This window comes from Physella acuta, unplaced genomic scaffold, assembly GCF_028476545.2.
Source record: "Physella acuta isolate Inbredline_101_S28 unplaced genomic scaffold, ASM2847654v3 ptg000186l, whole genome shotgun sequence".
Lineage (NCBI taxonomy): Eukaryota > Metazoa > Mollusca > Gastropoda > Physidae > Physella > Physella acuta.
In genome coordinates this window covers 2,008,998-2,023,122 of record NW_026731705.1, presented here as the reverse complement: position 1 = coordinate 2,023,122, position 14,125 = coordinate 2,008,998, and the positions used below count along the sequence as shown (strand labels likewise).

Here is a 14,125-nt window from a genome sequence, read left to right as displayed (position 1 = left end):
GTTTACTTTTTGGTACAATAAAAATGGCGGACTCCATCATAGACTTTGTGGCCCATTCAAAAGTTTAACGCGTTACTTGTAGTCGCATTGACACTGTTATATTACTGAGCCCAACGTTGATGCTAGTGTGTATTAACGCCCCCCCCCCCATCCTGTCCCACACCTGAACAAGGACAGCGTGCTATGCCCCCCCCCCCCTCCACCCCTCTCCCGTCTCACAAATGAACTGGGATAACCCCGCCTACCTAGAGAAGTGCAGGCTAGGGGCAATGCAGGTCGCCTGGTATTTGACACGGGATGCAAATGTGGGGAAACAGGTAATTGGATCCTATTGTATTCGAGGTTAAGCCAGGGCATAGACCCAAGCTGGGTGGTGGGCCAGAGAGATAGGACAGATGAACGTTAGCTTCGCAAGGAAATATTTTTCTTTCACACTACCAAAAATAATGTTAGATTTAATGTGTGGACGTCCACATTGGGCCAACCCCCCCCCCTCCCCCTGTCCAAACGCGTCCACAAAAGTCAATTTTTTTCGGACCCCCCCCCCCCCCCCCCCCAGTGTGGACGTCATAAATGGATGACCCCTAATTAAGAAGTGTGAGACTTAAGGACAACTTTTGAATGAAGTTAACTCGGCCCGGCCCAGTGTATCAAAACAGTACGGACTTGAAAGTTTGTATTTAACCGTACACAAAAATCCAAATGGCCATGAATAAAGAATATCATTAGAATAAAAAAAAAACCAATAGGCTGTGTGCTTAATCAGTCTACGAATGCCGTTACGTCCATCATAATAAATAAGGATGCCCTACAAACATTATGCAATGAATAGAAACACAATAAAGATGCCCGATAAAATATAAAGCGAACAAGGGCATAATTACTGTAGGGATGCCCTTCAGACATTCAATAATGAATATAAGCATAATAAATATCCGATAATATATAAACGAATATTGACATAATTGCTGTAATTATATAAATACAAACGTGAATACAAGTAAATTACTTTAAAGATGCCCTGATGATATATAAAATGTATGCGGGCATAATTACTGTTTGGATGCCCTTCGAAAAGTATTATGATGAATATAAGCAAATTACATTAAAGATGCCCCTACAGTGTGTAAATTATAATCATGGGCTTTAATACTCTATGGATGACCACAAAGTATAAAATGATTATGGGCGTGTTCTCTAAAAGATGCCCCTACAGCGTGTAAATTATAATCATGGGCTTTAATACTCTATGGATGACCACAAGTGTATAAAATGATTATGGGCGTGTTCTCTAAAAGATGCCCCTACAGTTTGTAAATTATAATCATGGGCTTTAATACTCTATGGATGACCACAAGTGTATAAAATGATTATGGGCGTGTTCTCTAAAAGATGCCCCTACAGTGTGTAAATTATAATCATGGGCTTTAATACTCTATGGATGACCACAAGTGTATAAAATGATTATGGGCATGTTCTCTAAAAGATGCCCCTACAGTGTGTAAATTATAATCATGGGCTTTAGTACTCTATGGATGACCACAAGTGTATAAAATGATTATGGGCATGTTCTCTAAAAGATGCCCCTACCTACACAAGTATCAGATACTCTATTAATTGAAAGACTGCATACATTTATACGGGGAATATCAATGACTACTACACCACTACCCTTCACCGATGCCCCTTTCTCCCTGAAGGTTGTACGACACGGACAGTACGATGACTATATCAGTGCCATGTGTTGATTGTATATACACATTTCGGTGAATTCGGCAAATTGTGATAATTTGATAATTCTGCCTAGGTAGACAAACCTTAGTAGACATTTAGCTTTCTTAAAAAAAAAAATTTTTTAATTTAAAAAAATTAAAAATAAAAAAAAATCATTTTTTACCCCCTTGGATGCCCCCTTGATGTGGCTGCCCGGGGCCTGGGCCCCCTCCGCCCCCCCCCCCCCCTCTGCACGCCACTGTGCTGGAGATTACCTCCAGGGACACATAACACGACTGGCCAGCCAGCACAAACTAGCACAGGAGAGGCTACAAATAGATGCCACCAAGAGGGACAGACAGGTCAACAACAGGCCAGCCGCGGAACTGGCTATAGGCGACCTGGTCCTGTCAAGGCAGCACCCCCTGGGCAGGCACAAAATGGCTGATCTGTACGGCCCGACAGTTTATGTCGTGGTCGAAGTACCTCCGATCACCGGCGGGTGTTACGCCATTAAAAAGAAAGATGGCCCTTCTGGCACCCGCCGGGTGGCCAGCACCCAGATTAGGAGATATTTGCCTCCCAAGGCTCAACCGCCCTCCCCAATGCCGGTCAAAGTTGTACCGCCGGCTGCTCCCGGCTACAGCCACATAGTTTATAAGGTCCAATTACCGGGGACCAGAGCAGCCGGTAACTCCACAGCACCTGACATACCTCTGCGTAGGTCGGTCAGGGAGCGCAGAGTCCCTAGTAGGCTAGACTTGTGATTGTGCACTGTGGGCTGATTTTTTTGCACAATTTTGTTTTTTGTAAAATTTATGATTGTGCCCTGTGAGCTGATTTTTTTGCACAATTTTGTTTTTTGTAAAATTTATGATTGTGCCCTGTGGGCTGATTTTTTTGCACAATTTTGTTTTTTATAAAATTTGTGATTGTGCCCTGCGGGCTGATTTTTTTGCAAGTTCTTTTTTTGCAAAATTGTGTTTTGTAAAATTTGTGATTGTGCCCTGTGGGCTAATTTTTTTCAAGTTTGTTAGCTTGCGGTGACCGCAAGCTTTAAGGGGCGTGTATGTGAGCGACTGGAGTGTATAATTATTATTTGTAACTTAGAAGGCGAATGTACCGTTTCGTTTCATGTCGTAAATTGTTCGTAGTTTTTAGTTGTGTAGTCCCGTATTATGGCGCCGCTGTCTCACTGTTTATGTCCCTGTTTATAGCTAGTTTGTATATACTTCGTTTATATCGTTGTCATGGTTTATATTAAGTGTCGTTTTATATAATTATGTTGCATGTTTCTTGGCGTTTGGTTTGTTATCCGTGAATTAGGGACTATTTTGTTTACGTGTAGTGTGTGAGGTGTGTGAAAGTCGATTTCCGGCTGGTTCGATTCTGTCTTTTGGTGTGTTGAAAGCGATGAGGTGAGAGCAAGGAAGACTCTCTTACCATCGATTGTAAAGAACACCATCCAGCCATATTTATTTTGTGTATGTGTTCGTCACAGACCTGGACGTAGTCCGAAATTGGGTGTTTGGTTTTGTTTGGTTTTGTTTGGTTCTGTTTTGTTGCACATAGTGTTTGTCCTGTTGTGTTGGATATAAATTGTTTTGTCTGTTTTGTGTCAGCAGTTTTATCTATTCTTTTTTGTGATTTTTCATTGGTTCCATATTTTTGGTAAATAAATGTTATTAAAGTTTTTGTTTTATTTTAGTAGTTTTTTATTTAGACTAAGGATAAGATATAACCACCGTGGGTTTCACAACGGTTGCACTGACCCGGAAAGTTAGATTTTAGGTATCCCCCCCCCCCCCCCCCTAGCAGGGCTTACACTTAAAAGAATTCATATCTGGAAGGAATCGCCTAATTATAAAAAACGGAAAACAGATGTTAAGCGTGCGGATGATGATGATGAGAACATGGGTGCCAGTGTTGTTTGTGGGATGAACGAGGAGGTCAACTGTGATGAGAATGTGACATGTTGTAAATGTGGATTGGAAGAAGTAGCCAAAGAAAAATGTATAAATGGGAGTCTAATGAACTGGGTTGGATGTACTATGTGTGAAAGATGGTGTCACGAGGTGTGTTTGAGTAGTGCTAGGACTGTTTCAGAAGATTTTGTAAATTTTGTTTGTAATTAAAATTACTTAATAAAAAATAAATTGCACTTTTTATAATTGTTTAAACTTTTACACTTTTTGCAAGTACAAAAATCCACAAATACATGTTGCAGAATATCTCTCCTGCTGACAAGATTATACCAATTCACAACGACACAACTCACGTTTGTATAAACATGAGCGGGCTAGATTTTTAAAATTAATGCGCACTGATACGGGATTTTCCTCTCGCTAACGAGAGCGGGCGATGACAGTAGCACAGCAACGATGTTAGGATTTTTAAATAGATAGATCTATATCTATCTATCTTCTTAGTATATGTAATATATTGAGCTTTGTGAATTCAAGGGAACTCACTCTTCTTGTATTAGTCTTATATTTTATAATGTTTTGAGTGATGTCCCTTGCATGTGCTTCCTGTTTCCGATTGAGAATAAACGTGGTGTGCATAGAACATGGCTTCCTCGTCTGTTGTGTTATCTATCGAAGTACAAATCTACTACATTTGGCAACGAGGATAAATCATCCACTAAAAAGAGCACGTGCTTACTTAAGAAGAAGCTTGCTAGAGCATATTAGCTAAATATTTGCAGGATAATGGCGCTGTATGGCCAGATAATAGAATTTAATTCGAATGAAGAAACCATTCATGATTATCTAGATAGGTTAAGCTTTTACCTTGAAGCTAACGACGTGACGATTGAAGCCAAAAAGAGAGCTGTTTTGTTAACAGTCATAGGGCCTCAACAATTTAGGCTATTAAGGACTTATGCGCACCAGCTAGTCCAGCTACCAAGAGCTTTAACGAGCTGAGCAAACTGCTAACAGACCACCATGCGCCCGCACCACCCAAGTTCCTGTGTAGAGCCAGATTTGACGGTAGGACTCGCCAACCAAACGAATCAATATCAGAATATGTTGCTGCTTTACGTCATCTAAGTGAATTCTGTGAATTCGGGGACACGCTGTCTGACAGACTATGTGAAAAGTTTGTGACAGGTGTAAACAGCCCTGATGTTCAAAGAAAGTTGCTTCTCGAGTCTAACATTGGAAAAAGCAATACAACTTGCAACTTCATTCCAGCAGTCATCCGAGGCGGCCAGATCTCTAACGCCTTCAGAGATCCATGCAGTAAACAGCAGGTTAGTCAACAAACACCAACCCCATCAGAGCAGTTCAACTTATGCTAAACAGCCTGCAAGTTCTGTAATATATTGAGAATTGTGAAGTCAAGGGAACTCACTCTTCTTGTATTAGTATTATATTTATAATGTTATCTTGAGTGATGTCCCTTGTTATATATATGTTTATGTCTCGTCACTTCCTCTTCCTGTTTCCATCATGTAGCTGAATTAAAGACTAGTTAACAACCAACGTGGCTTCTCGTCAGTGTATTATAATAGAACAGCTCCAATCTACCACAAGTTCAAATCCTAGATCTAAATCTAGTAATAATTATCAAAAATGTCATCGATGCAACGGTCCCTATGCATCTCATCAATGCAAGTTCAAGTCAGCAACTTGTTATAAGTGCAGTAAGCAAGGTCACAATGCCAAGGCCTGCTTTGCAAAGTCTTCGTCTGTTGCTAAATCTAGCCAGTCATGACAGTACCGCAACCAAAGGCAGCACTATGTTAACTGTCACCAAGACAACCTAACCCAACCAATGAACCACTCTACCAGTGAAAATGCTCAAACTGATCCGCAGCCGGAGTTCAACCTGTTCTCTGTGAAATCAACAAGTCATGCTCCCATCAATGTACTAGTTTGTATCAACGGTAAGAGCATCATCTTCCAACTTGACACGGGAGCATCTCTAACCGTCATCACAAAGAAGGATTTTGACGCTGTCACAGGAGAATCAGAGCCTCTACAACCATGTCACAAGTGCCTAACAACATACACAGGTTACAATGTTCCGGTGATAGGAGAGTGTATGGTTCATGTAAGCTATAATGGTCAAAGTGTTAAACTTCCTCTTCTTGTGGTTGAAGGAAACGGACCACCATTACTAGGTAGGAACTGGTTAGTTGATCTTAAGTTAGACTGGGGGATTATATTTTCAGTGAACAAGGCAAGAGAATCTAGTTTTACTTCAATAGATAAAGTAGTATCTGAAAATGAAAGTGTCTTTGGTAGTTCAGGGTTACTAAATGATAGGACAGTGAAGATAAGCATTAAAGACACAAATCCAAGATACTGCAAAGCTAGAGTTCCACCTTATGCAATGAGGGATAAAATTGAAAATGAGCTAAGTAGATTGGAATCTAATGGCATCATAAAGAAGGTAGACTATTCCGATTGGGCAACGCCCATTGTGCCAGTGTTAAAGAAGGATGGTTCTGTAAGAATTTGTGGAGACTATAAAACTACACTGAATAAGCAAATAGAGCTAAATAGGTACCCTATTCCTAACATTGAAGAAATTGCTTTGAATTTGGCAGGAGGAGACAAATTCACTGAATTAGACTTTAGTCATGCTTACACTCAACTAGAACTTCATCCAGATTCAAAAGTCTATACGACAATAAACACACATAAGGGACTCTACCAATATGAAAGACTATGTTTTGGTATATCATCTAGCCCTGGAATTTTCCAGTCTGTCATGGACAGTATTTTTCAGGACATTCCAAATGTTTGTGTTTACTTTGACAATGTATACATAACTAAACATCTTAAAACACTTGATAAAGTCTTGAAAATAGTTGGAGAAAAGAGTTTAAAGATAAACAAAGATAAATGTCAATTCATGCTGACAGATATTAGTTTTCTGGGTTATAATTTGAGCAGACAGGGTCTCAGACCTCAACCTGAGAAAACAAAAGCCATTAAAGAAGCACCCAAACCTGAAAATACCCAACAGCTAAGAGCTTTTTTTGGGCTTGATAAATTACTATGCGAAGTTCATAGGGAATCTGTCTGGTATACTATCACCACTGTACAAGCTGCTGCAGAAAAATGCAACTTGGCACTGGGGTAAACAACAAGATGCTGCTTTAAATGCAGCAAAAGAAGCTTTGTCTTCTGACACCTTACTAACTCACTATGACCCAGGGAAAAGACTTATCTTAACATGTGATGCTTCACCAAATGGTGTAGGAGCAGTTTTATCCCACATAGATGAAAATGGTGACAGACCCATTGCTTTTGCCAGTAGATCTTTGAACCAGGCTGAGAAAAATTATTCTCAGTTAGATAGGGAAGGCTTAGGCATCATTTTTGGTGTTAAGAAATTTCACAAGTTTCTGTTTGATTGGGAATTCACAATCTTTACAGATCATAAGCCATTGCTGGGTTTGTTTGGGGAAAACAAACCCCTGCATAAGCATGCCTCACCAAGGGTTCAAAGGTGGGCTATCACACTAGCCGCATACAATTATGAATTGAAATACAAACCTGGATCTGAGAATAGTGCAGATAGTCTTAGTCGTTTACCTTTAAAAAACCAAAGCCTTAGTTATGTACCAGAAGATGTATTTGTTATTTTCACTATCATGGATAACTCCAATATAAATGTGAATGATGTTAAGAGAGAAACACAAAAAGATGAGTGCTTGATAAAAGTATATGAGTACTGTAAGAATGGTTGGCCTGGAGAGTCAGTTAATGATAATGTGTATCTGAGAAATTATGGGAGAGGGGAAAATGGATGCCAGGTCAAATTGTTCAATGTACAGGACCTGTGTCTTATAAAGTAAAAACAAATAATGGACTTATTGTCCGTAGACATGCAGACCAGTTAAAAATAACTTGTACAGATAATAAGTGTGAATCTATCAATCCCACCAGATCTGACCGGTTCACACCAACTCAGTTTGTTCCACAACCAAGTTCTGTTGATATGAGTGAACCAAGTAGTCTAGAGTCAGAAAATGTAAATTCTGGAATTAATGATTTAGATCCTGGACTTCCTGAGCTAGAGAGTCCAGATGGTCAGAATCTTGAGTCACCAAATCAAAAGCCACTGAGAAGGTCAAACAGGACAATCAAAGTCCCAGATAAGTTAGACCTTTGATTTTAAAGGTTAAGAGGACTTTGACATCATTGTTTTGTATTTTAATTATGTTGTAGCATATTTTGCATTTGTTTGTAAGGATTTAATCTACCAAATGATTCAAATCATATGATGTTTTGAATTGACTTTTGAAGTGTTGTTAATTGAAAGATACTATCATTCACTCTCTTGAGAGCTATGTTATTATTTACTAAGGGTAAAGGGATGTAATATATTGAGCTTTGTGAATTCAAGGGAACTCACTCTTCTTGTATTAGTCTTATATTTTATAATGTTTTGAGTGATGTCCCTTGCATGTGCTTCCTGTTTCCGATTGAGAATAAACGTGGTGTGCATAGAACATGGCTTCCTCGTCAGTTGTGTTATCTATCGAAGTACAAATCTACTACAGTATATAATAAAATCTGGATAAAAAATAACAACCTACAACACTCGTGTTAAGGGTATGGCTAAATGCTTGGTTATTTTAAAACAAAAAAAAATAATTTAAATAAATAAAGATGAAAAAAGCATGAAAAAAACTTTTTTTTTCGCAAAAAGTGTCTCGCTATTTACCCTTAATTCCGCAGGTATGTCTCGCATTATCTTCTCGCATTTTCCCGCCTCGCCATTTCGCTTTTTGCGTCTCGCAATCTCCCAACACCCGTAGGCATCACGTCTTTATTAGATTACACTAGAATACCCGTCATCCGTTGGATAACTGTGGGTTTCGGGGGTCATCCATCAAAAAACATCACGTCTGTCACTCAGAGGCATAGCGACCCTTCCCGGCGCCCGGGGACAAACTTTTCGATTTGAACCCCCCCCCCCCCCCCCCCCGCAAGATTTCGATTTGCAACCCCCCCCCTCAATCTTTTGATGTGCACCCCCCCCCTCAATCTTTTGATGTGCATCCCCCCCCCCCCACTCAAACTTTCGATTTGAACCCCCCTCAACCTTTCAATTTATTTTTCCAAACCATTTTGGCGCCCCAACATATGTCCCCTCCCGGCCCCCCCTTCCCCCCTCCACCTCCCCCCCCCCCCTCCTCGCTACGCTACTGCAGTGTCACTTATCGTCACAAAAAAACAGACCCCACATTCAAAAATATGTTTTTATCTTTTAAAAACACCGAAAACACCGATTTCGGACTATCCCTTCATATACTGACGTCACAGGTGACCTACTCAACTCTACTTCACCTGCCCAGTGTCCCGCCAAGTCTCAGACATGTTTTTATCGTTTAAAAAACGATTCCAGCCGAGCATGTCTCTGACCACACTATCCTTTCATATGCTTAGGACAAAGAAACAGATGAACTCTACTTCACCTGCCCTGTATCCTTCCAAGTTCAGATAGGCAATTTTATCATTCACATCTAAAAAAAAAATTGAAAAAAAAATATTATTGACATATTGGTCTAGAACCTGTGCCACCCGCATGAGAGCCGGCTACACTACCAACTTAGCTATTTACTCGTGACGTCACAAATGAATTTTTATACTATACTTTGAGTCTCCTTATGCAACTTGATTTACGCGCATAGATCTAGATCTAAGTCTAGTAGTAGTAACTTTCAAATTAAATTTTTTCTTAAATTAGCCAAACAAAGATTTATATAAAATAATTAAGGCCTGAAATAGATTTTAGATGTATTAAGGCCTGAAATAGATTCTAGATGTAGAATTTACATTAAGTCTAGATCTAGAATTTACATTGAGTCTAGTGACCTAGATCTAGGCTAGATTCATAACTAATTATCTTTCCTTCGACAGCTGATCTTTAGATCTAGAGAAATTTATTGTAACGACTTGCACCCCCCCCCTCAAACTGAAAAATGCAGCTAAAATGACATTTTAATTTGTTTTTATAACCAATTTTGGCGCCCCCTAAGGTCGGCGCCCGGGGACATATGTCCCCCCTGCCCCCCCCCCCCCCCCCATCGCTACGCCTCTGATTTTAGATAACTGAAAAAAATTGGGCATATATATTACAAACTTCGCAGCAACTTTACCAATTTCTACAATTCTATGTTGTTTAGTTTAGAAAATATAGGTTCTCAAAAATGGCACTTTTTGAAAATCAGTTTTTTTTACCAAATTTTGCTATTTTTAAAAATCGCATAACTTTTTTATTTATTGAGATATTTTTATAAAACTTGTGGCATAGTGCTTACAATTAAAAGTTCTTTCATGACATACTCACTCCAGAAGTCTGCAATGAATAGTTAATTTCAGTTTGGACTACCTAATTACACTCTCGTTTTACACCTCAGTAGTTCATCATATACGGAGTTTAGTTGACTTATTTTAATCGGGCAAAAATAATAAATTCAGATTTATCAAAATCTCATTGTTCTATGCGTAATCGAGTCGGAAAAGCTGGGCTTTCAGTTCTGTCCGTATGTTTTACACATTTTTCGTTGTTTTTTTCTAGTTGCGCATTTTTCTGTTTGCACTTCCCCCCCCCCCCCCCCCATTAACATACTTGGCTACCCTACAGTTCATTATACACAGCGCTGACATGTGCTTAGCATCCAGTCCAACACTAAATGATCTCAGGATCAATCCAGTCCAACACTAAATGATCTCAGGATCAATCCAGTCCAACACTAAATGATCTCAGGATCAATCCAGTCCAACACTAAATGATCTCAGGATCAATCCAGTCCAACACTAAATGATCTCAGGATCAATCCAGTCCAACACTAAATGATCTCAGGATCAATCCAGTCCAACACTAAATGATCTCCGGATCAATCCAGTCCAACACTAAATGATCTCAGGATCAACCCAGTCCAACACTAAATGATCTCAGGATCAATCCAGTCCAACACTAAATGATCTCAGGATCAATCCAGTCCAACACTAAATGATCTCAGGATCAACCCAGTCCAACACTAAATGATCTCAGGATCAATCCAGTCCAACACTAAATGATCTCAGGATCAATCCAGTCCAACACTAAATGATCTCAGGATCAACCCAGTCCAACACTAAATGATCTCAGGATCAATCCAGTCCAACACTAAATGATCTCAGGATCAATCCAGTCCAACACTAAATGATCTCAGGATCAATCCAGTCCAACACTAAATGATCTCCGGATCAATCCAGTCCAACACTAAATGATCTCAGGATCAACCCAGTCCAACACTAAATGATCTCAGGATCAATCCAGTCCAACACTAAATGATCTCAGGATCAATCCAGTCCAACACTAAATGATCTCAGGATCAACCCAGTCCAACACTAAATGATCTCAGGATCAATCCAGTCCAACACTAAATGATCTCCGGATCAATCCAGTCCAACACTAAATGATCTCAGGATCAATCCAGTCCAACACTAAATGATCTCAGGATCAATCCAGTCCAACACTAAATGATCTCAGGATCAACCCAGTCCAACACTAAATGATCTCAGGATCAATCCAGTCCAACACTAAATGATCTCAGGATCAATCCAGTCCAACACTAAATGATCTCCGGATCAATCCAGTCCAACACTAAATGATCTCAGGATCAATCCAGTCCAACACTAAATGATCTCCGGATCAATCCAGTCCAACACTAAATGATCTCAGGATCAATCCAGTCCAACACTAAATGATCTCAGGATCAATCCAGTCCCTACACACTAACCCTCAGTGCTTGACCATCACTTACATACCCACTGAAGAATTCATTCCAAACATCTAGCAAATACACAAAAAATGAACAAATCTAATAAGGTGGAATCACAAAATGTCTTTTAAAATTGACCTTTGATTTCAAATTTAAATCATCTGAAAATCACTGATTTAAATTAACATCTTTCTTGTTTTTTTTTTAAATAAAATTTGTGTTTACAATTTTTTTCTTACATAAACTCAGGGAGAGGTATTGAGGTTCATGTCTGACTTGTATGCAGTGTGTCTGCATTGAGTCACCAATGCAGAAATCTTGTTTTTGTAATTTATGATATCATAAAACTGACCTAAAAATACTATAAAAAGGGAATTTGTAGTCAATATATAAGTTTTTTTAATCAAACAATCTGACTACATCAACAATTCCAGCATCATAAATACATAGCTAAAATAAGCAATTTGATGTTTAAAAGTGTGCACTACATGTCCATTCAGGAGACCATAATGATATAAAACTTATACACTTTTATTAAAATAAAACATTCTTACAATGCTTAGTAAATCCATTTCAGAAGACAATAAATCAAGAGCATTTGAGTAAAATAAAGTTTCCGCTTAAAATGCTTAGTTAAATGCATGTTATTAAAATCAGGAGTCCTATAGCATTTTGCGAACCATATAGTTTAAAATTCCACCATGACGGAAGTAGGTCAGCTCCACTTCAGTGTCAAACCTCATTTTAGTTTCAAATGTCCGGCCATCATTCAGCTGAGACAAGAAATGGAAAAAATAATAATTTTAGAAGAAATAGAAATATGGGGAAAACAACAAGCTTTAAAGGTAATTTAATTATACATCTGGGATGTTAGCTACATACAAACACAACAGAATGTCAGGTAAAGAACTCACCTGCACCAACAGAATGTCAGGTAAAGAGCTCACCTGCACTAACAGAATGTCAGGTAAAGAACTCACCTGCACTAACAGAATGTCAGGTAAAGAACTCACCTGCACCAACAGAATGTCAGGTAAAGAACTCACCTGCACCAACAGAATGTCAGGTAAAGAACTCACCTGCACTAACAGAATGTCAGGTAAAGAACTCACCTGCACCACCAGAATGTCAGGTAAAGAACTCACCTGTACTGTTACAATCATGCCAGGCAGAAGGTCATCAGGTAATTGTATGCTGAATTTCTCTTGTCCACTTAGCCCCAGTGTGTCAGCACTCTGACCTTCCAAATACTGAAGCGGTATGATGCCCATACCCACTAAGTTGCTGCGATGTATACGTTCATAGCTTTCAGCCAGCACAACCCTCACACCCTACAAGTTTTTCATTTGGATAGCTCAGAGTTAGAGGCAGGCCTACAAAAGTTAGAATTGGGCCTCTACAAATTTAACTTATCGCTAGGCTAATGTAAGTTATCTGGGTCTATAAAAGTTAAAACTAGGCTTATGAAAGTTATAACTAGGCTTATAAAAGTGTTAACTAGTTCTATGAAAGTTATCTAGGCCTATTAAAGTTTTGATATGGCCTGTACTAAATGAAAAATACCAGAATCCAGGGCCCTTTAGCAGCCCAATCTCTTGAGGATCCAGAGCCGTATTCCTTGCCAGCTAGAATAATTAGAGGGGTTCCATCTTTCTTGTAAAGCTGGGCAGCATCAAAAATGTCCATCTGTAACAACACATTGGGGCAACTGGTTTAATACAGCCATACTGGGCCTAGGTTATAGAGGTGGGCCTAGGTTATAGAGGTGGGCCATACTGAGCCTAGGTTATAGAGGTGGGCCATACTGGGTCTAGGTTATAGAGGTGGGCCTAGGTTATAGAGGTGGGCCTAGGTTATAGGGGTGGGCCATACTGGGCCTAGGTTATAGAGGTGGGCCATACTGGGCCTAGGTTATAGGGGTGGGCCATACTGGGCCTAGGTTATAGAGGTGGGCCTAGGTTATAGAGGTGGGCCATACTGAGCCTAGGTTATAGAGGTGGGCCTAGGTTATAGAGGTGGGCCATACTGGGCCTAGGTTATAGAGGTGGGCCATAAGGGGCCTAGGTTATAGAGGTGGGCCTAGGTTATAGAGGTGGGCCATACTGGGCCTAGGTTATAGGGGTGGGCCTAGGTTATAGAGGTGGGCCATACTGGGCCTAGGTTATAGAGGTGGGCCATACTGGGCCTAGGTTATAGAGGTGGACCATACTGGGCCTAGGTTATAGAGGTGGGCCATAAGGGGCCTAGGTTATAGGGGTGGGCCATACTTGGCCTAGGTTATAGAGGTGGGCCATACTGGGCCTAGGTTATAGGGGTGGGCCATACTTGGCCTAGGTTATAGAGGTGGGCCATACTGGGCCTAGGTTATAGAGGTGGGCCATAAGGGGCCTAGGTTATAGAGGTGGGACATAAGGGGCCTAGGTTATAGAGGTGGGCCTAGGTTATAGAGGTGGGCCATACTGGGCCTAGGTTATAGAGGTGGGCCTAGGTTATAGAGGTGGGCCTAGGTTATAGAGGTGGACCATACTGGGCCTAGGTTATAGAGGTGGGCCATAAGGGGCCTAGGTTATAGAGGTGGGCCATAAGGGGCCTAGGTTATAGAGGTTGGCCTAGGTTATAGAGGTTGGCCATAAGGGGCCTAGGTTATAGAGGTTGGCCTAGGTTATAGAGGTGGGT

At 40.2% G+C, this 14,125-nt stretch overlaps 1 protein-coding gene across 2 annotated transcripts in view; it reads right to left on the bottom strand.

Annotated features, from left to right (window-relative positions):
- Window positions 1–11,824: 11,824 nt before the first annotated feature.
- LOC131936712 (cytoplasmic aconitate hydratase) overlaps window positions 11,825–14,125 on the bottom strand; it is a 46,795-nt gene continuing 44,494 nt past the window's right edge. For both annotated transcript variants that reach the window (XM_059293757.1, XM_059293758.1), the window contains 3 exons: window positions 13,013–13,135; window positions 12,595–12,780; window positions 11,825–12,222 (listed from right to left, as the gene is read on the bottom strand). In XM_059293757.1, the coding sequence (XP_059149740.1) occupies window positions 12,112–12,222; window positions 12,595–12,780; window positions 13,013–13,135 (420 nt within the window). In that variant the 3' untranslated portion in view covers window positions 11,825–12,111. The remainder of the gene's footprint in view (window positions 12,223–12,594; window positions 12,781–13,012; window positions 13,136–14,125) is intronic.